This window comes from Cnephaeus nilssonii (assembly GCF_951640355.1).
Source record: "Cnephaeus nilssonii genome assembly, chromosome: 19".
NCBI lineage: Eukaryota > Metazoa > Chordata > Mammalia > Chiroptera > Vespertilionidae > Cnephaeus > Cnephaeus nilssonii.
In genome coordinates, this window is record NC_137090.1 from 43,702,874 (window position 1) to 43,726,191 (window position 23,318).

Here is a 23,318-nt window from a genome sequence, read left to right on the forward strand (position 1 = left end):
TGCCAGGAGAAAGGGGGGCAGCTTGAGGTGTGCAAGCAAGTGGGAGGTGGGCTCAGAAAGAAGACACTGGGACAGACTTACCTGAGACCAGGAGTGCCCAGCATGGACCAAACTCTCACACCGGAGCACCAGGCTAGCACTTTCCTACCAACGTCCAGCTACTTGATAAACTTGATGCGTTTGTATGGGATGATCTACCATTGAGGGTCTTCTATGAGAAAATGCATTTTGAGTTACAGTCAATGCACAGTGGACACTTCAGACACATATAAAATAGGATCCTACTAAGTTTATTTTTAAAAAGGACAGGACATTAATTTTGGACCAATATGACAAAGAACACACTGAGCTCCTGGTCCTCTATGCCTCCCTTCTGTAACAGATGGCCTGCTCCAGGACCCCCAGTTCTAAAGGGCCAATCCGAGGTGCTTCCCATGACAGCAACTGCAGCTAATCCAGTTAACCTCCTCCCAGGTAGCACTTCTAAAATGGGACCTCCAAGCGGTAGGTTTTTCCCATCTCTTCCCAAAAAGGGATGTGATAAAAGACAAAGACTATTCTGTCTCCTGATGCAGAAGCAAAAAATTAAACCAGCATGAGATCCAATCCACAGGCCGACACAGTCTCCAAGTCCAAACTCATGTGCAGACGCTCTCTTCCCTCATCCAGGCATAAGAGAGCAGGGATATCCACTAAGAGACTAATTCCTCCTGGGGAGCTATGTGTTTCAAACAGGCCAGGACACAGAAATGGGCTAAGCGTGCATAGCTACTGAAAGGGCTTCTTTACTAAGTGGGTCCTTTGATGTTTATCAAGGCTAGAACTCCAGCTGAAACTTTTCCCGCAGCAGGAACATTTGTAAGGTTTCTCTCCTGTGTGAACCCTCTGATGCCTATTAAAGTTTGATCTCTGAATAAAGCTCTTCTCGCAGATGGGACACTTGTAGGGTTTCTCTCCTGTGTGAATTTTCTCGTGGTGGCGCAATCTGGAGAAGTCACTGAAGCCTTTCCCACAGTAGTCACATTTACAGGGCTTCTCTCCCGTGTGAATTCGCTGATGTTTCACGAAGTCTGAACTCCGCCGGAAGGCTTTTCTGCAGATGAGGCAATGGAAGTATTTCTCTCTGGTGTGAGTTCTTTGGTGAAAAGCAAGCTGAGAGTTCCGGTAGAAGGTTTTCCCACACTCCCTGCAGGTGGGCAGTTTCTGGGCCATGGGGGCTCTCAGCTGCCCTTTAGGGGAGGCCTCTTTCTTCCCCTCAAGACACGGTACGGACCGTTCCCCTGGATGAGGATTAGGCACATGACGGCCTGGCTGCTTCCCAGGATTCTTTTCTTGAGGAGAGAGCTGTTCCTCTACTTGCTGGCCCGGAAGGCTTTCCTGAGCCTCAGGAAGGTTCTCTTCTTCTCCAAAGTGACTTGGCTCCTCTTCAGTGAAGAGGCCACTCTGGGAAGCCTGAGAAGGTGGCTCCTCTGAGGTGCGACGGGGGGCATCTGGAGGCTCCTGGTCCCTGTGATTTTCCAAGTTAAGGTTCTCTTTGTCATTCTCCTGTCTATCTCCTAAAAGAAAAGGTTTAAAATAGTTCAATGCATGGCATGCCCTACCTTCTGATCCATGTCAAAGGTCATCAGTGAATACATAGCTATTGCAATATTAATGACTATTCCCTAGTTGTACATTACATTCCCATGACTTATCATTGCAAGGTTGTACTTCCCCCAAAACCTTCTCTCAACCATCAGTTTGTTATTTGTATCTATGAGTTTGTTTGTTTCATTTTGTTTGTTCATTTGTTGTGTTTTTAGATTCTGTATATAAGTGAAATCGTATAGTATCTGCTTTCTCTGACTTATTTCACTTGGCATAATATTCTCTAGGTCCATTCATGTTGTTGCAAATAGCAAGATTTCATTCTTTTTTATGGCTGGGTAATATTCCATTGTGTGTGTGTGTGTGTGTGTGTGTGTGTATGCATGCATGCATCACCTCTTCTTTATTCATTTGTCAATGGAAACCTAGGTTGCTTCTATATCTTGGCTATTGTAAACAATGCTGCAATGACCATGGGTAGGTGCACATGTCTTTTCAAATTAATGTTTTCATTTTCTGAAGATACTGGTAAATACCCAGAAATGGATTGCTAGGTCATATAGTAGTTCTATTTTACATGTATTTATTATTAAGAATCAGAAATACAAGGGTATTATATGAGAGTGCAACTTTAAAAAATGACTGGCTGTTACCTGATTACTAGAAGCCCGATGCAAGGGGCTAGGCCCTCGCTGCCCCAGCTGGCCCTCGCTGCCCCGGCTACCTCGGCTGGCCCGCACAGCCACTCGCAGCCCTGGCCAGCCCTCGCAGCCCTGGTCTGCCCTCACAGCCTCGTCCGGCCCTCGCAGTCCCGGCCATCCCTCGCAGCCCCTTGCAGCCCTGGTCTGCCCTCACAGCCCCTCACAGCTTCGTCCAGCCCTCGCTGCCCCGGCTACCTCGTCCGGCCCTCGCAGTCCCGGCCATCCCTCGCAGCCCCTCACAGCCCCGGGTGGCCCTTGCAGCCCCTCGCGCCCCCGGCTTTGTCTGAAAGGTTATCCAGAAGGATGTCCAAAAGGTCATTTGGCTGTTCGGTCTAATTAGCATATTACCTCTTTATTATTAAGATATGTAAAAGATAAATATGATCACTAAACATAATTTGAGCCCTAGCTGTTTTGGCTCAGGAGATAGAGCATTGGCCTGCAGACTGAAGGGTCCCAGGTTTGATTCCAGCCAAGGGCACATGCCTGGGTTGCTGGCTCGATCCCCAGTAGGAGGCTTGCAGGAGGCAGCCAATCAATGATTCTCATCATTGATGTTTCTATCTCTCTCTCCCTCTCCCTTCCTCTCTGAAATCAATAAAAATATATTTTAAAAAAATAATTTGAAGAGAACAGTATACAGAAGATAACCAAATCAACCTCAATCACACAACCCAGAGGTAACAACTATGAGTATACATTTCCTTCCAGTCTTTATTTAACCAATACATATGTATATATGTATGTGCTTTCACCTGACATAATTGATATGTTGTATATATAATTCTATATCTGGCTTTGTAGCATTTAAATTGTAAATAGTGGTCTTTATCAATTTCACATGGATTCTCCCCTTCTCAAGGAACACAGAAATTCATGAAATGCATCAATGTGTCATTTTACTATGGTTTTAACATACAGTGAAGCTGTAGCATAAAAGTGAATCTATGCTTCAATCCAGTATTTGCTTGTGCTTTGTTAACTCATGTATATAACAGTTGAAATTTAATTTTTTTCATCATAGCTTAAGTTTTTTGTCATTACAAGTTAATGGCACATATAGTAAATATTTTATTTTGGTGATGGAATTTATTTTCAGCTTTTATAAATTACTTTATTCCTGCAGATCTAATGAAGCTATTTCCCTTTCTCTTTCCTATACTTGTCTTTCAGATTATCTGCTAGCGACCCAGGAATGTGCGAGAGAAGTAGACCTGAACTTGTTAATGCACAAAGCCTTACCACATATTCTTCTCCTATAGCAAAGGTACTTTCTCTCATGTTTAAAGAAGCCTTTATAAGTATCATTTTAAAAGCTGAATAATGGTCCATCATGGAGATGACATTATAAACACATGATAATAAACTTATATTTTATTTAAGAATTCTCCTACTATGGAAATCTGTTGTTTGTTTTGTTTTTACAACTATAAATAATACAGGGATAGCATTTTGATTCATACATTTTTACCCACATTTCTGATCAATACTTTAAAGGAGATTCCTTGAAGTGGAATTACTATGTCAACAGACATAAATGTTGTCATTAAGGCTCATGACACTTACTGACGAATTGATTTCCAGAACAACCATGCCACTCTCTGGTTTGAGAAGCTGGGCAAAGTGAAGAACAGTGTTCAATACTGAAGTATTAAATATTTTTAAAATACCTTCATTTAGACCAGTGAAAAATGATTTTTTTCACTGCTCTAAGTTTTAATTTTTAAAAGATGAATTTTTCCCATTTATAAGCTATTTTTCATACTCTAAGACTGCTGTCCATTTTTTATTGGGAAAATCATTTTTCTTATCAACCTGCATTAACTATATACTAAGAATATTAATCATTTATCTGTCATGTTCATAAAAAATATTTTTCACCAGTCTGGTTACCTTAATTTTGCTTGGGGTTATTTTTATAGAAGTTGTGGGTTTTTTTCTTTTTAAATATACTGAAGTCTATTAATCTTTTCCTTCATGACTTTTTTCATTGCTTTCATACTTATAAAAACCTTCCCCATCCTGCCCTGGCCAGTTGGCTCAGTTGATTGAAGTGTCATCCCGTATACCAAAAGGTTGCGGTTAGGTTTCCACTCGGGGCACATACCGTTTGTTTGATTCCTGGTCAGGGCACGAGAGGCAACTGATAGATGTTTCTCTATTTATATATCCCTTCCTCTTTCTAAAAATCAGTAAAAACATATCCCAGGGTAAGGATTAAAAAAAAAAAGAAAATCTTTTTCATCTAGACATGAGTCAAATATTCATTCATTTTCTTCATTATTTTCACATTGTGCCTTTTTCATCCATCCCTAACTTATTTTGGTATATGATATACATCAAATTTAAACTAATACCTTTTCCCAAAGTTTTTTCCTGACATTGCTCACTGAAGGACAGTTTGTCCCATGGATCGGTGAGAATTTCATCATATGTGAGATTCTTATACAGACTACCTTCTTTTCCTAAGCTGCCTTTTCTGTTCCATTTGTCTGTGCATCTATTTTTACAACAGTATTCCTTTATTTTAATTATTTTACCCATTTTAAATGACAGACTCTTAATATTTACAGATCTAATATTGATGAAATATTCATCTTTCAAAACTTTTTACTGTTCTTGCAGTATTAGTACAGATAACTACTTAAGAATCATTTTCCAAATCATTGTTTTTAATCCCCTGGGATTTTGATTAGCAGTATGTGTGTAGGGCTCCCGTTTTAACCAGGAGAATTTCTTCAATATGGTCAAGTAAATAGCACACACATGCCCTCCTGTGACATCTACATTCAGTCTGAGACCAGATCTGGCAAACGGGCTAACTGTAGCTTCTAGACCAAATAGACTGAACCAGTCCTTTTCCATCTTTCCATTGTTGCTTCCACATGATCCGGGGTCTCGTCCCTGCACATCAGGACTCCTACATCAACTTTCCACAGGGTTCCTCTCCTCCACGTGTTCCCTCCCAGACTTGCTTGCACACCGCTACTTCCTCAACCTCCCTTTCCACTTCTCTCTCTCAGGGACCCACACTGGCATCAGTTTCCGTTATTGAGGCAGACTGGCTTTGCAGATTCTCTATAGTCTGGTTCCAGGTAAGACGTAATGAGCCATGCCAGCAGATGGGATGAAGGGGGAAAAAAGAATAAGTTAGGGATATAGTGAGCTACACATCACAAATAAAATCCTACTGCAAGGGAATGTATGGGAAATCTCTGTACCTTCCACTCAATTTTGTTGTGAACATAAAACTGCTCTAAAAAATAGTCTAGTAAAACAGAATTCCTATTGCAACAACCTCTAAAGCAGTATTTTCAAACTTTTTTGTCTGCTACTCACAGTAAAAAATATGTTTATATCAAAAATAAAGTATATGCACATATATTCGGAACAAAAATTTCCTGCAACACTACCTATCCTGACATCTAGTATTTTCTCATTGCATTCTGATATTTTCTATTTAAACTTATTTCATTTTTTTAATGATGGCTATAATCTATAAATGATTTCACAATACACTAATTGGTCATGAAATGCAGTTTGAAAAGTACTGCTCCGAAGGAATCCTTGTGAAATAGTATTATAATAAACTAGAGGCCCGTTGCAGGAAGATTCCTGCAAGAATAGGGCTTCCTGCGGCCTGAGCGAAGCAGAGAAAGGAGCGAAGCCCGCCAAGGCGGGCTTCCCTCCCACTGCCGCCACCACCACTGCCCCGCTTTCCGCTTTTCCTCCCTCTTCCTTGTACACTGTCTTCAGTCTTCACTCTGTGCCTGCAAATTAACCATCATCTTGGTTGGGTTAATTTGCATATTCACTCTGATTGGCTGGTGGGCATAGCAGAGTGATGGTTAATTTGCATGTTTCTCTTTTATTAGTGTAGATGTATTGCTTAAAATTAAAATTATATCCCCCATTTGATGCTTGCTCTCTCTGTGGTTTTTCATCAAAGAAAAATAATTAATTAGACCTCCACTAGGGAGAAAGAATCATTTGTCATACGGGTCACATCCTTTACCCTTTCCTTCCGACTCGGGGATGTTTTGTATATATAACAGTGTGTCTAGGTAGGTTTGACAGAAAGGTTCCACATAACCGCAGTATTTTAGAAAAATGTAGAGGAGGCTAAAGGGGGATTGCTATTTTATGGCAGAACAAGTTTGTATTTCTTCTTTGTGCTACTTAATGAAAGATACATTAAGATTAGCTAAAATAGCCCTAGCTGGTTTGGCTCAGTGGATAGAGTATTGGCCCACAGTCTGAAAGGTCCCAGGTTCGATTCCAGTAAAGGGCATGTACCTCAGTTAAAGGCTCCATCCATGGCCCTAGATATTTCTCTCTGTCTCTCCCTCTCCCTTCCACTCTCTCTAAAAATTGATGGAAAAATATCTTCAGATGAGGATTACAAAAAATATTTCATTTATATTGTCTTTTATATTTACACTAGAGACCTGGTGCAGAGAGTCATGCACCGGTGCCTTGCACCGGTGGGGTCCCTCGGCCTGGCCTGCACCCTCTTGCAATCCAGGACCCTCGGGGAATGTCAGACTTCCAGTTTCAGCCCGATCCCTGCAGGCCAGGCCGAGGAACACCACCAGTGCACAAATCCATGCACCGGGCCTCTAGTATACACATGAGATCTTTGGGTAATTTATTCCCGCCCTCTCCACCTCCCCCTTTTCTCTGAGATTCATCAGTCTGTTCCATGTTTCCATGCCTATGCATTGAGCATCTGCCGCCTGGTGGTCAGTGCATGTCATAGCTACCGGTCAAATGGCTGAATGGTTGAACAGTCACTTAGGCTTTTATATATAGAGAGATATGCAATTACCTTTATTGGTACTCTATTTCTTCACATGACTTGAGTTACTGTCTAGGGTCCATTCATTTCATCCTGAAGGACTCGTTTCGTATTTCTGGTAGGGCTGGTTTGCTAGTAATGAATTATCTCTCCCAAAAAAATCTGGGAATGCCATAATTTCTCCTTCATTTCTGAAAGGTAGTTTTGATGGCTATAGAGTTCTTGGTTGATGGTCTTGTTCTTTCAGCACTTTGACTATGTAAAAAAAGGTTAGCTAAAACATGTATTCTCTGTTGGTTGGTTTGGTTTGATTTATTTTGTTACAGATGTGTTGGTTACTATTCACTGTAACCAGAATAAGAAAAGTCTAATTACTCTGAACAAGAGGAAGGATAATAATGGCTGTTTCATACTCTTTTCTGTAATAGAATTATACCTATAATTATACCTATGGTCTCAATCTGTACTAATCTTAACTCTCTCTCTGAGAAAGACAGTTGTCACAACAGATAAGACTGAAGATGTACTCTTTCTTCCAAAATTAGCTATGTGTGTCAACAGCCCCATACCAGAGATTAAGAAGACCTGACCTCCGGATCCAAACCAGACTAACCAGATCATGGCCAGTCCAAACTAATGGAATGGAAACCCATGTCCTAATATATCTCCACCACCTCCAATTTAATGACAAGAGACCAGAATGGCTCTGACCAATGAAAGATGACTCACCTATGCAGGTGGGTCTTAGGATCTTCTCACTGACATGCAGGCGCAGTCCTGCTGGTTCTTCCCCACGCTCTGTTGAATTAGACAGGCCAGGCTTGGAATTGGAAATGCCTGGACAGAGAGAAATAACATGTGGGCCTCAATGAACTAGGAGGATTGGGGACCTGCTGTTTTTCAAAGGAGTGTCCTAGGTGAGAGAGGAAATAGGAAGGCTCTGGAGACCACTAAAGGTAGCTCATCTTAGAAGTTTGTTTGGAGCTTCTAAGACACCAGTACTCACAAGATAGCCAGGATAAATGGTGAAGGCCACAAGAAGAATCTGGGCTGGTAGTCAGACCACCTGATGACAAAGACCCCTCCAATAGTTGGTTGAGACTATGATTAAGTATTAAAGAGCATAGACTCAGAGCCAGCCACAACTGAGTTCCTTCTTAACTCAGCACTTACGAGCTACGTAACAGTGAGCAAGTGACTTGATCTGTCACTACTTTCATCACCTTAAAAATCAGAGCCCTAGCTGGTTTGGCTCAGTGGATAGAGTGTCTGCCTGGGAACTGAAGGATCCCGGGTTTGATTCCAGTCAAGGGCACACACCTCAGTTGCAGGCTTGATCCTGGCCCTGGTCGGGGAGCACATGCAGAAGCAACCAATGAGCCTCTCTCACATCGATGTTTCTCTCTGTCTCTCCCCCTCTCCCTTCCACTCTCTCTATAATATCCTCAGGTGAGGATTAACAACAAAAAATGAGAATATCATCACCCATTTCAAGGAATTACTATATGTTATGCACCCATGACAGTTCCTGGTACACAGAACACGTTTAATACCAGGAAGTTGTTACTATAACTCTGCTATTTGCAGCTCACTCCAGTTCCCAATGGTGTCACTATGATAGTCTTCACCCAGAGAACCTCAAGGAGCTAAGAGTACACAGAAAATGCTTAACAGCCTTTCCATGTTCTTCCATCGGGCTAACCCATGCCCTCACCTCCTGAGACCATTTTCCCATAGGTCTCCAGCATGAGATCCCAGTATTGCTCCTTCTGAATGGAATCCAGGTGCCTCCAGTGCTCCTAGAAAAAACACAATGCTGTAAATTCACCAAAGGTTTCTGGATCCTACCTTCCCTGCCTATCGAGGCTCAGAAGAAAGCAATGTGCCTTAGGAGCCTACCATCAGAATATGTAGAAAATCATAGGAGGTAGTTCAAGAAAAAGGCCAAAGGGAAAACTACAGTCCCTATATCAGTATTCTTTATCCTGGGTAGAAAACAGGCTTTAAGTTCTACATTATTTTCAAGTTGCTTGTATTCAAGAGTAGAGGATAGAAAGCAAGGAGCCCTTTCTTCTTTTTTTTTTTTTAATAATTCTTTATTGTTGAAAGTATTACATTATGTCTCTTTTTTCCCTTTTAATTTCCTCCAGCCCGCCCCCATCCCCCATCCCAGGCCTGCAAGGAGCCCTTTCTAAACTGTCCTTTGCTTTAACTCTTCCTCTGCCTACATAGAGGTCTTTGAACAGTAAGAGCCTGATTTAACCAATATTTCATTAAAATCTGGAAATTCAAGAGGGAAAAGAGAAAATTAAAAAGGTATTTGTTGGAAAGGCAACTGTAAATCAGCAAATAAAGTGGGAAGAAGCAACAATGAAGTCAACTAAGCTGAACACCTCAGTGGGAAAGAGACTAGTGGATTCAGAGCAGAGAGAGATGCTGCAGCCCCACACACCTGGCCCTCTGACAGTTGTGCATTTAGGTCTAACATCAAATCAGGTTTCCTCTCAGTGAGTGGAAAATTGATGAGTTGTCTAGAGCAAGGAACCCTTCAATTACCCCCAAAACATGCCTTTCTTAGGCTATGGACCTAAAGACTCAAAGCTGGGAATGCCATCTAAGTAGGGTCTACTTTCATGAATTCAAATTTCAATCTCCCCTCTAAGAAAACAGATTGTATAGCAGATTCTTTGGAGTCAAACATACTGGGTTTCAAGTCCCAGTTCTGCCACTTCCTAGCTGTGTGATCTTGAGCAAGTGACTTAATCTTTCTGGGCCTCAAGTCCTCACCTAATGATAGTACTGAACTCAAAAATTGTTGGGAGGCTTAACAGAAATAGTGCAAGTATCATCTGAGCACACTGTACTCTTCATTCATAACACTCATCAGTTTATTAGTTATGTATATGTACATTATGCATATGACAGAATACTCAATCTTTTCTATACACACACATATAAAATATTTAACCAATAGTTGGCTCCACTAGCACACAGCACCATGAGAAAAGGTCTCTCCACTGTTCTCTTCCAGTCCCCAAGTCCCTGTCCAGGACAGAGTAGTCACTCAACACATATCATCTGGGTGAAATATACAGCTCTTAGCAAACAGGTCCTCAATAAATTATATATATATTGTTATCATATGCAATCTATGGGATGCCCAATCTCCCAGGCTAACTCCAGGGTTTGCAGAGAGAATTAAGAGATTCTGATCACTTTCAGGAACCCCACAGTTGATAGCCATGGATTATTGTCATGAAAAGCCAGCTAGGCTACAGGGAGCAGAAAAGAAGAATGAGAAGATGACGTTATCTTCCTATCCTATCTAATAAGAGTAATATGTAAATTAACCATCACTCTGCTATTCTCACAAGCTACGCCCACCAGCCAATCAGGAGTGAGTATGCAAATTAACCCAACCAAGATGGCTGCAGCCACAGAGCGAACAGGAGGCTTGGGTTTCCTGGGCAATGGAGGAAGCCAAGCTTTCCGCACACCCTGGCTGGCCCAGGCCTCCGCTCAAGGCTACAAAGTTTCAATTATAGAGGATAAATAAATCCCAGATCCCAGGGCCTCCACTTGGGTCGCCGGGGGGTGTGGCCGGCCTGCAAACCACCACAGGCCCCTCGCCCAGGCCACCCACCACCACAAGGGAACCCCCACCCTGATCCAAGACACCCTTCAGGGCAAACCAGCTGGCCCCCACCCATGCACCAGGCCTCTATCCTATCTAATAAAAGAGTAATATGCAAATTGACCATCATTCCAACATACAAGATGGCTGCCCCTATGTGGTCAAAGATCCTGCCCCCATGTGGACACAAGATGGCCACCACAAGATGGCCAGCAGGGGAGGGCAGTTGGGAGGGACCAGGCCTGCAAGGGAGGGCAGTTGGGGGCATTCAAGCCTGCAGGGGAGGGAAGTTAGGGGTGACCAGGCCTGCAGGGGATGGCAGTTAGGGGTGATCAGGCCTGCAAGGGAGGGCAGTTAGGGGCAATCAGGCTGTCAGGGGGGTGGTTAGGGGGTGATCAGGCTGGCAGGCAGAAGTGGTTAGGGGCAATCAGGAAGGCAGGCAGGCGAGCAGTTGGGAGCCAGCAGTCCTGGATTGTGAGAGGGATGTCCAACTGCCCGTTTAGGCCCAATCCTACCGGGATTGGGCCTAAACAGGGAGTCGGACATCCCTCGAGGGGTCCCAGATTGGAGAGGGTGCAGGCTGGGCTACGGGACAAACACGCCCGTGCACAAATTTTGTGCAACGGGCCTCTAGTTACAAATAATATGCATCAAAGTGAAGTGGAAATGGTTGAAAAGTAATGGAACACCAAAAACTCTTTTAACTAGCAAGTACTAAGGAGGGGAGGAGGAAAGAAGGGAGGGAAGGAAGGAAGGAAAAAAGGGAGGGGGGGAGGAAGGGAGGGAGGAAAGGAAGAAAGGAAGAAGGAAGGAGTTGACTTTTTTAGGGTGAAAAAAATGAAAAGGTAAAAAGTGACCTTAATATATTTAATTATTAACTAAAACCATATTTTTAATATGTTTTTATTGACAGTGTTTTTAAAGTTGAAATGGTTAGCAACTTACTTTGTAAATCTTCTGTGAATGAAGCTATCTTAACAAGGTACTAAAAATAACCAACTTGAACAAACATTGCTGACTACAAGAGCTCTGAGTCTTCAGTGAGAACACAGACCCTTGCTCCCTTCCTCCCGCCCTCCCTGTCTCCCCTTCCCTCTCTAAAAAAAATAATAATAATAATAATAAATCAATAAACATATCCTCGGATGAAAACTAAAAAAAAAAAAAAAGGAGGCAAAGATACCTACTGCACTCACCCTTGCTTTTTCTCATTTTTAAAAGAGGAAGAAAAATCTAAATTCCTATTCTGGAAGGGTGGAAGTAAAAGATTTGATGGAGAAATATGTTAGTTTTATGTGGAAACAGCACCATCTGGTGAGTTAAGACATTAGCACAACTGACTTGCACAAAGTTCTTTGTACTGTATTCCTTTCCCAACATTTTAAAACACAGGACTGTGAGTAAATGTATCCCCAAATGCATGTGAGGTTCTAACTCAGTTAGTTCCTAATACAAAGTACCACTGAGTAGGGACACTACTTTGTTATTCTGGCATTATTCACCAAGTTCCTAATTGATGAAAGAGATTAGAGCCCTAACAGGTTTGGCTCCGTGAACAGAGTGTCAGTCTGCGGACTGAAGGGTCCCAGGTTCGATTCTGGTCAAGGGCATGTACCCTGGTTGCGGGCACATCCCCAGTAGGGAGTGTGTAGGAGGCAGCTGATCGATGTTTCTCTCTCATCAATGTTTCTAACTCTCTATCCCTCTCCCTTCCTTTCTGCAAAAAATCAATAAAATATATTTTTTAAAAGAGATTAAGAAAAGTGATTATTTATATTTAAAAAACCCTTCACTGCCCAGCCGGCTTGGCTCAGTGATTGAGCTTCAACCTATGAACCAGGAGATCATGGTTCAATTCCCGGTCAGGGCACATGCCCAGGTTGCAGGCTTGATCCCCAGTGGGGGGTGTACAGGAGGCAGCCAATCAGTGGCTCTCTCTCATCATTGATGCTTCTATTTCTCTCTCCCTCTCTTTTCCTCTCCAAAATCAATAAAAATATACTTAAAAAATAAAAATAAAAGACCCCTTCACTTACAAAGGATTCCATTAAATATCAAGGTCCTTCTGATGCAAATAGTTGTTAGTTTGGGGGAGGGATATTAGGATTGGATAGAGATAACTAATTAGTTTAGGTTAAGTGGTTGTTAATCAGTTATCCACTACATATAAGGAATTTAACACACACACACACACACACACACGCACGCACGCACGCACGCACGCATGGTGCTGCTACTGAGCATTTTAAATCTTTTGACATTAAACTATCCAGAAAAAGGTCATGGTTAATATCATTATGTAGAGTTAATGCTTAATTCTACTAGTCAAAATGTGTTAATAAATATATATATATATATATATATATATATATATATATATATATATTTTTTTTTTTTTTTTTTTTTTAAACCAAGCATTCTCCTGCCTAAAAATTTGGTTTCTGGGTACCTTGAAAGTAACAAGGCACCCTTGAGTAACTGAGAAGATATATCCCTTCCCTGCACCCTCCGCATCCCTTTCCCAGGGTGAACTGCAAAGCTGGTATCCAGTTTCCACATCATGGAGCCTGGCAAGCTGGAGCTCAGGCCCGATCTCCAGCCCCACATTAAGCACCACCTACCAGCTTCCCTACCTTCACCTGCACTTTGTATTACTTCACCAGGCAAATCTCAAGTGTTCCCCAAAGGTTTGAAACAATGAATGTTTTGATTAAGGTGTATAGGTTCCTGGAAAACCTTATTTTTATGAAATGCAACTTTTCAGAACTTTCAACTACATTATCAAGATGAACCAGTCCCAGAGACTTCTGTTTACAGCCAAGATGGAGTAATAGGGAATGGATTTACCTTTGTGTCTGAAACAACTGAAAAAAGAGACAAACTATCTGATACAAGAGTTTTCGGATAGTGCATGTTAAAGCAGAACAGAGGCCTCTGAAAGTGGGAAATGAATCAGCTGAGCCCCACAGTTGCCCACACTTATTGCCTGTAGAACATCCAGAGCAGCAGAGAGGGAAACTGGACAGAGCAGGTGGTTCCCTGAGCTGAGCAGGAGCTCAAAGGAGTATAGAGTCAGCAGGGCAGAAGACCTGAATGGGGGAGCTGCACTAGGAGAGCCCCAGAGATCTGCAGAGGGACCCCTCAAGTAGAGAAAAGAACCCCATAAAAGCAACAGAGGGAACAATCCTCAGAGCTTGAAGTGCTGGAAACACCTCACATTTCCAGAACCGCAGTGGGAAACCCTATCCATCAAGGAGCTTTGGGTAGTGTTCTAGAAGGGTATCGCACCTCAGTAGTGGGGAAAAATTAGCCCTACACTAAAAGCTTCTCTGATGCCATCTAACAAACTGTGTCCAAATAATCTAACTGTATCCCAGAGCAGACCTTAGAGACATTTATAGGAATGCAAAAATATCCAGCCCTCAGCAAGGTCAAATTCACAAGGATTAACATCCGATCAAAGATCACTGGGCATACAAAGAAGCAGGAAAACATCACTCATAATCAACAAACACAGGTGAAAAATTAGCAGACAAGGACATTAGTACAGATGTTATAACCATATGTTCATGAAGGTGGAGGAAAGATTGAACATTTTAAGTATATACATAGCATTTTAAGTATATACATAGAAGATACAATAAAGCCCCAATTCAAACTTGTAGAGATTAAAAATACATAAGATTAAAAATACAACAGATGGGGTTAACAGCAGATTAGACACCAAAGAAGAAAAGATTAATGGACTTGAAGACATCACAATAGAAACTATCCAAAATAAAACACAGAAAGTAGAAAAGAAAGAGAACACATGCCACATGTGTATAATTCTCAGAGGCCTCAAAGGAGAAAAAAAGGAAGACAGAAAAAAATAGTTAAAGAAATAATGGCCAAGGCCCTAGCTGGTTTGGCTCAGTAGATAGAACATCAGCCTGCAGATTGAAGGGTCCCAGGTTCGACTCCGGTCAAGGTTACATGCTCAGGTTTCGGGCTTGATCCCCAGTAGGGGGCGTGCAGGAAGCAGCTAATCAATGATTCTCACTCATCATTGATGTCTTTATCTCTCTCTCCCTCTTCCCTTCCTCTCTGTAATCAATAATAATATATTTTTTAAAAAAAGGAAGAATGGCCAAAAATGTTCAAAACTTGATGAAAACTATAAACCCACAGACCAAGTTTAATGAACCCAAGCACAAGAAACACAAAGAATATTATTCTAAGGCTTATCACAGTCAAATTGTTTAAAACCAGTGAGAAAATATTAAAAGAACCAAGCATGAAAGATGCATTATATACAGAACAAAGATAATAGTACATATGGCATGATTCTATTTTATACAAAATTCTAGAAAACGTAAACTAATGTATGGTAACAGAAAACAGATCAGTAATTGCCTCAGAACTACTGATCCCCAATAGGGGGCGTGCAGGAAGCAGCCAATCAATGATTCTCACTCATCATTGGTGTTTTTATCTCTCTCTCCCTCTTCCCTTCCTCTCTGAAATCAATAAAAATATATTTTTTAAGAAAAGGAAGAATGGCCAAAAATGTTCAAAATTTGATGAAAACTATAAACCCACAGAATGTGGAGGGGTAGGAGGGAGGAAAAGGGAACCTCTGGTGGCGACAGATTTGCTTATTATCTTGTTTATGGTCACGGCTTCATTTTTGTGTGTATATATGTATGTATGTTCATCAAAAAACTTACCAAACTCTACACTTTAAACATGTGCAGTTCATTGTTTGTCAATTACTCCTCCATAGAGTTGGGCAGGGGAGATTAACCTGTCCCACATTAGATATAACCATTCAAAATCTCAAACTGACTCTTTGTGAGAGGCTTAAATAGGAAAGGAGATAGTATTTTCTCAGCATAACTCAAAGATAATAAAAAAGGAGACACAAGATTGCCTCTTCAGAGCAACTGCTTCCAGATTCCATTACTCAAGATGACAATTAGGAAACATTCCGTCTTAAGAAGAACTGAAACTCAGGTCTCATTCCACAGATATTATTCCTGTTGTCCTTGCTAGGCCTTCCTCCTACTCCACTTTTGAGACTCCTCCCCCTTTCACTCCTCCTCACTACTGATACACCCTCAAAGCCTGGTTCCGGGAGAGAGAGGCAGGGCCACCCAGCTCACCTGAGGTGCCGTGTGGAGAAGGGAGGTTCCGAAGTCCTGGTCTCCGATGAGCCTCTCCTCAGGCTGGGCAGGAAGCTGGGAAGCAGGCACTGCCGAAGTGAAAAACAGGAAGTCTCAAGAATCCAATGTCCTCAATCAGTCCCCAGAGGGTACAGGTAAAAATCTCTGCAAATTAGAACTGACACCTGCTTCACCATCTATGCCTTCAGGAATTGTACAGTAGAAATTCGGTTCTCAAACTTTATTAATTCCAGAAGGCTGCTTAAGAAGCCATTTGTGCCCTGGCTGGTGTGGCTCAGTTGGTTGGGCATCATTCCATGCACCAAAGGGCTGCCAATTGGATTCTGGGTCAGGGTACATGCCCAGGTTGCAGCTTGATCCCTGGGGGGTATGCAAGAGGCAGCCAATAGATGTTTCACTCTCACTTTGGTGTTTCTCTCTCCTTCTCCCTTACTTTCTCTAAAGGTCAATTAAAAATAAATAAAACTTAAAAAAAAAAGTTTGTTAGAAAACTGAATCATTTTTCCCCATTAGAAGTAATGTAAATTGGCCCAGCCTGCATGGCTCAGCGGTTGAGCGTCAACCTATGAACCAGGAGATCATGGCTCCATTCCCAGTTAGGGCACATGCCTGGGTTGCGGGCTCAGTCCCATGTGGGGCCTGCAGGAGGCAGCCGATCAATGATTCTGTCATCATTGATGTTTCTCTCTCTCTCTCTCTTCCTCTCCCTTTCTCTCTGAAATCAATAAAAAATATATACTAAAAAAAATAATAATGTAAATTAATGTTCCAGACCCCCAAATGATTCCCTATTTTAACTTTTCTTATATACAGTGAATGTCTAATGTACTGTTTAATCTATAAATACACACTTCTTAAATTTATCGAACCACACCCTACTAGCCTTAAACAAAGAATTTTTCATATATCACTGTCCCAAAAATGCTATCACCTGCTAACTGCTTTTGTTTAACCAATCAAAAGCAGTTTTTCTGCCTATTCATTTACCTGTGATTGTTGTTTTGTGAGCACTTTCACACACTTTGCAACATTAGCATGCTAGATGGCCTCTTTATATTTTAAAATTGTGCTAATCCTCGATTTCTGCAGGAAACAAAAGCATTACTCCTTTGATTATTGCCTGAGACACTTTTTGTCATGCTGAGGTATTAGCATAAAAGGGTTGTCAGATCAAAAACTGAAGTTTCTGCTCACAACCGAGACATTTTTTCTGTGAACAACTTGGTCGAGAACAACTTGGTCGAGAACCGAATAGTTTGAGATGGGAGGGACCTCCCTAACAAACTGCAACTCCCTCCAACCTTCCAAACAATCTCACCCATAGTTTCTCCCACCTCCTTCCTCAAAACCAAAATCCGAAAGGCCTAGCCCAGACATAAAGTGTTTAAATTAGTTACAGGCTTCGAATATCCAAATCAGTGTGGTTGAAGTATGACTACCCTGTTTCTGAACTTTTTAGAGATACCCCCATCTGGGCAGCATTATTATTTTCAACCCACTCACCCGTAGGCCACATGTTTCTCCAAGAGTGCACACACACCACCTGAATAACTGCCCACCTAGCTCGTGTACCGCTTCAGACTCCACCATGTGGCTCGGTGGCTCCCCGGGCCCAGAGGGTGAATTACCAAGTCCCAGCTCCTGAGGCGTCACTTCAAGAGGAGACTCCACTTCCCCCACTTGGCAGCCTGCAGACTCCACCTGCTCGGGTAAGGTGTCCTGTCCTAGAACCTGGATGCTGATCTGGAGAAGACAGAGGACTAGTTACTGAAAGATGCAGAGGAGAGTTTCTGAAAGCTTCTATAACAGACCATGACAGCCTTTAGGGACATGGAGAGAGGCAAGAGAAAAACAGCTTTTCTTTCTAGGGCAGTGGTCGGCAAACTCATTAGTCAACAGAGCCAAATATCAACAGTACAACGATTGAAATTTCTGTAGAGAGCCAAATTTTTTAAACTTAAACTATATAGGTAGGTACATTGTTATTAACTTAATTAGGGTCCTCCTAAGCTGGCCTTTGCTAAAAACTCAAGGGGCCAAAGAGCCACATGTGGCTCGCGAGCCGACGTTTGCCGACCACTGATAGTCTAAAGATGGAATGGGCCCTAGCCTGTTTGGTTCATTGGATAGAGCGTCAGCCTGTGGACCAAAGGGTCCCGGGTCTGATTCCCGTCTAGGGAACATACCTCCATTGCAGGTTCCTCCTGGGCCCCAGCCCTGGTCGGGGCAGGTGCAGGAGGCAACCAATTGATGTGTTTCTCTCACAGCGATATTTCTCTCTGTCTTTCCCTCTCTCTTCCACTCTCTCTAAAAATCAGTGGAAAAATATTCTTGGGTGAGAATTAAAGAAAAAGAAAAAACAAAGATGGAATGGGATGGGAGGCTTTATCTTCAATCCTTAATTGGCTAAAAAGCGTTGCGAGTCACAGGGAATCTTAAAAATTAGGTGCGATATGGGAATACACTGATGTAGCATATAAGAAATACATATTTGTTCTTTGTCCTTGGTTCCTGGCACAGAGCTCCTAAAACCCTTGGAATTACCTGAGGGGCAGGGGTGACAGGAGCAGCTTTTGTTATTTATAATGAGCCCCTTTCAACCACACCCCAGTTTCTGCTAATGAGGTGATTCTTGGTGGACCCTGAGATGGCTTCAGGATGGAGGTTGGTCACCAGAGGAAACAACCAGGTGATTAGATGGTTGGAACTTTCAGCCCCACCCCCCAACCTCTGGGGAAGGGGAGAGGGGCTGGAAATGTTCAATCATCAGTGGCCATCGATAAATCAATCATGCCTAAGTAATGAAACCTCCATAAAAACACCTAAACTATGGGGTTCAGGTGCTTCCGAGTTGGTGAATACACAGAAGTTGGTGGCCTGGAGAGGGCATGGGAGCTCTGGGTGACCCCATCTCCTCCAACTGCCTGTTCCTGCATCATATCCTTCATAATAAACTGGTAAATGTAAGTAAAGTGTTTTCCTGAGTTCTATGATTCGTTCTAGTGAATTATGTGAGGACAGTGTTTGGGGAACCTCCAAATTTTAGCCAGTTCGTTATAAGTATGGGTGGCCCTTGAGACTTGTAACTGGTGTCTGAAATGGGGGCAGTCTTTGAGACTGACCCTCATCCTATGGGATCTGAGTAACCCCGATATCCAGTGTCAGAACTGAATTGAATTGTAAGACACCCAGTTGGTATCAGAGAATTGGAGAATTGGTTGTTAGTGTAGAAAATTCTACATATTTGCAATCAGAAAAGACAACACACCTGACAAGACCCCCGAGGAGCCATGCTTCGCTAACAGATCACAGTATCCTCTGCTTACCCACTGCCACAGCTTCCGGGGGTCTCCCTTCAAGCTTTCCACCAGGGTCGCTGCCTCCTCTCCGCTGCCAGGACACTGTGTCCGCACCCACATCTGAATCTCCCCGGGCAGAATGGTCAGGAACTGCTCCAACATGAGGAGCTCTAAGATCTGCTCCTTGGTGTGAACCTCTGGCTGCAGCCACTGGAAACAGAGCTTCCGCAGTTGTCTCAGGGTTTCCTGGGGCCCAGACATCACCTGGTAACGAAACTGCCTGAAAAGCTGGCGTGCAGCCTCCGGGCTGGAGGGCTCCCCTGGAGGGGCAGCATCTGGTGCAGAGTACGGGGAGTCCTTTGCCAGCGGTGGCAGTAGGACTAGGGCCTGCCCCTGCTCAACAGGCATCATCAGGCCTGCCACGTCCTTCCAGGTGAAGTTCTTCTGGGATAAAGTTGTCTCTGGGGAGAACCAGGTCTTCAGAGAGCCTCGCACAGGAACACGAGAGGGCGTGAGATCCAGTGCTACAGAGAAGAAAGGGGTCACGTTTTCAGAAAGAACAAATTCACGTGCTCTACCTTGAAAAGCCAAGGAGTCAACCACAGATCTTTTCAAATCGATGGGTACACTATTTTATTTTGCAAGATTGTAAACGTGAAGCCACAAAGCAAACCACTAATACTTATCTAAACCGTCACCATCACCCTGACCATTTTACAAAGTCCCTCTTGGTCTTCAAATGTCCAGCCCAAGTAGAAAAATGAAATGCACCACCTGAAGCATCCTCACTACGGGTTTCCAGGTAAACAGCTCTTCTGCAAAACACTTCTCCATCTGCACCCACATGTCAGCAGACGGGAAAATGAAGCTGAACAAGGACATCAATGCCCTAGAAATAAAGGCTAATGCTGAGATGAGCAGATGCTTCCATAATAAATATGAGGTTGAACAGAGCAAATTAACTCTTCCCCAAAAGGTGCAATGAAATTTCTAGGTGACCTCTTTTGAGTGCCAGGGGAATTTATAAAGAAAACCTGTCACACCCGAAATTTTCAACCTTGGGCTTTATTATTTTTTTTAATATATTTTATTGATTTTTTTTACAGAGAGGAAGGGAGAGAGATAGAGTTAGAAACATCTATGAGAGAGAAACATCAACCAGCTGCCTCCTACACGCCCCCTACTGGGGATGTGCCCGCAACCAAGGTACTTGCCCTTGATCGGAATCGAACCTGGGACCTTTCAGTCCGCAGGCCGACGCTCTATCCACTGAGCCAAACCGGTTTTGGCTCAACCTTGGGCTTTAAAAAATTTTAGAATAAATGCTAACTACCTTGAAAGCATTCCTACGGACTTGAACCTAGTAATATTATGGTGAATGGTATCAAAATTTAGAAGACGGTAAAAGGAGAAATATTAAACGGCAAAGTAAATGCTGTATCTAGTTAACTTTCTTGCATGTAATGCTAATATTGGATTGGTTACTCAGTCAATCCTTAAATGTTTTGAAGGACCTAAAGGGCATCATTCTCCATAACACTAACCACATCCAATAGACACCCAGTCACGTGGGTATCTGGCTTAATCAGAGATCAGTACAACACTCTATAGCTTTTGATAGCGGCTTTTGCCTTGACATACAAAAAACTATGTCCTCATCCCTACCACTTCACCCAAAGTCATTCCATATCACCAAATCATCCTTCAAAAACTTTTTCAAGAGAACAAAAAAAAAGCAAAGTAAATATATGTCACTCATATATTCATGCAGTAACCAGTATGCTAGCTACAGTGGCATATATTATGTGCTCAATGAATACGGGGATGGAGCCTGCAACCAAGGTACCTGTCCTTGACAGGAATCGAACCCAGGACCCTACAGTCCACAAGCCAATGCCCTATCTATCCACTGAGCCAAACCGGCTAGCGCCTGAGTCCTCTTTTTGACTAGGCCGGGCCCTTGTGCTTGGTCCTTGGACATTCTAGTCGTTTTATCAAGAATCCTGCTGGATCCAGTTTAGGGAAAATCCTCCAGCTTTGGTATCTGATCAAATTCTCTATTCCCCACTCCTGGTAGCTGACCACTCTTGATAAACCATTCACCCTAGTCTGCCTTCCCCAAAACTCCTGTCAAGTCGGCTTAGTGAGAAGCCCCCCTTAAGCCAGGTGTTTCCTCTAGAAGTTTTCCATCCACTGACCCCCACGTGGCCCTGTTGTAGTCAATCGGTTACTGCAAAGCCCATCTTCGCAGTCCCCAGGAATAAAGTCGGCCTTACCGTCTCCAACAAGTATCTTGAGTAACGTTTTCCTTCTTTTAACAGGACTTGAGGAATGAGTCAGCTCCGTGTTAGGCCCTGTTCATGTCATTTCTAGCCTCACAATTACCCTGCAAGGTAAGTATGAAGTGTATAGATTAGGAACCTCTGAGGTCCCCAGAGGCAGCCAAATTTAACCCCAGGAAGCTCTGATGTCTGTGCTTTGGGGAGGAGATGCCAACGTTTGGAAATTCGTGGGGGCGGGTTTGGGGTTGTCAAAAACGGCTTTTAGCGGCCTGGAGACCGGGGTTGCTCCAGCCCTAGAAGGCGCTGGGCAATGCTACCAAGTGTTCCCCACGCTCCGGCCCCCACTCCGACAGCACCGAGGGCAGGCTCGGGCATCATCAGCCCGTCGGGGTTCCCTCTGCCTGAGGTTCATTCCCAGCCTTTGGGGGAAGACTGGAAGCCGGGGCCCGTCTTCGATCCCAGTCTAAGCACGTGGCTGGAGAGTCCAGAGGGGCCCACAGGCTCCAGGACGGAGAGCCGGGCCGGGGTACCGGCGTCCCACCGCCGGGAGTGCACTCACAGACCCGCCGCCCCTCCCCCGCGCTCGCCGCGTCGCCGTGTCCCCGCGTCGCCGCGTCCCCGCGCGCACTGCCGGCGCACGGCGCGCGTCCGCCAACCCCGCCGCCCTCTCGGGGACCGCCCGGCCCAGCGCGGACGCGGGCGGCTCCAGGCCCGGTCCCGGGAGATCGCGGCCGGGCCCGCCCAGCCTGCGCGCTCACCTCAGCCTGCGGCGCCAGCTCTGGGCGCACTTCCGGGAGACCCGCAGCTGCGTGCGCCTGCGGCGGGGGGCGGGGCGGACAAGGGGCGGGGCTGGAAAGGGGCGGGGCTAGCGGCCGCGGGGCGGGGCGGGGGCGGGTGAGGGGTGGTGTTCGAGGGGCGGGGCATAAACTGAGGGGCGGGTTCCGATTGGCCGCCCGCGCCGTCCAGCCTCACCCGTGGCTCCGCTGCGCCGAGGCCGCCCTCAGTCCAGCGCAGCCGGCCGTTCAGTTATCCCTCCAAGCTTCGGGCGATCTGGTGCTTCTCAGCAAACACACCTGTCAAGGCTGCAGTGCGTTCCAGGCACTGGGCTGCACAGCGAGGGCTGCGAAGATAATTCCCTTTGTCTATCCCGGACGCCTCCGCCAGTCCCACACCCAGAGCTCAAAGGCCTGCCTTTATCCCCGGTTCTGAACCCGGGTCTTGACTTGTGGCTGTTCTTCCCTCACTTGGCCTTCCTGAGGCGTGTGATTTGCCCCTGCCTCGCTGTCCTCTCCAACTCTCGCCAACTCTGCATTTCCTGGGCGCTCTCCTTCCACTTCGCTCTCAGTATTGGAGTTCAGAGGGGAAAGATTTATAGTTTCCATTAAATTCACAAAGGGATCTGTGACCCTATTAAAGCTGTCCAATTGCTGTTATCTTCCTTGCTAGGTGATCAGCTGAAAGCTAGCAGGTTGAAGAAATGTCGGACTCACACAGGCAGGAGCAGTGTTCCTGGCTCAGCACCACAGACACCCCAATCCTAACCCAAACTCACAACTCCCTCCGCTTAGGTTATAGGTCCCTCCTTAAATTCCTTCAGCCCCTAATCATTTGTCACCAGGTGGCCACGCACCTCAAGAACATAACCAGTGTTCTACTTGCTCTCAGACTGCTCCCCAGGGGGGGCTCAAAACACCCCCATCTTTTCCCACTCACCAGGCCAGAGGACAGGCTCCCAGTCAAGACTGACAGGTCAACTTCACACACATGCCCCCGTAAGGCATTTCAAATATCTACTAACCTTTGTAGACACTTTCTCTGGGTGGGTAGAGGCCTTTCCCACCACCTCAGAAAA

At 44.2% G+C, this 23,318-nt stretch overlaps 1 protein-coding gene across 1 annotated transcript; it reads right to left on the reverse strand.

Annotated features, from left to right (window-relative positions):
• Nucleotides 1-22,292, reverse strand: ZNF18 (zinc finger protein 18). Its single transcript, XM_079798921.1, has 7 exons — nt 22,225-22,292; nt 19,212-19,708; nt 17,514-17,628; nt 15,865-15,953; nt 8,801-8,885; nt 7,816-7,923; nt 1-1,556 (listed from the first exon to the last, which is right to left on the reverse strand). The coding sequence occupies exons 2-7, from the start codon at nt 19,593-19,595 to the stop codon at nt 769-771; spliced, it is 1,569 nt and encodes a 522-aa protein (XP_079655047.1). The 5' UTR covers nt 19,596-19,708; nt 22,225-22,292; the 3' UTR covers nt 1-768.
• Nucleotides 22,293-23,318: the final 1,026 nt, after the last annotated feature.

Excerpts from the sequence above, each read along its gene's own strand:
- ZNF18 (XM_079798921.1), bottom strand. The coding sequence starts at position 19,595 with ATGATGCCTGTTGAGCAGGGGCAGGCCCTAGTCCTACTGCCACCGCTG. Across the intron at positions 15,954-17,513 it reads GCCTCAGGAGCTGGGACTTG|TGCCTGCTTCCCAGCTTCCT; the intron begins GTAATTCACCCT and ends TCACTTCGGCAG. Across the intron at positions 7,924-8,800 it reads TGGGAAAATGGTCTCAGGAG|GCATTTCCAATTCCAAGCCT; the intron begins GTGAGGGCATGG and ends CTCTCTGTCCAG.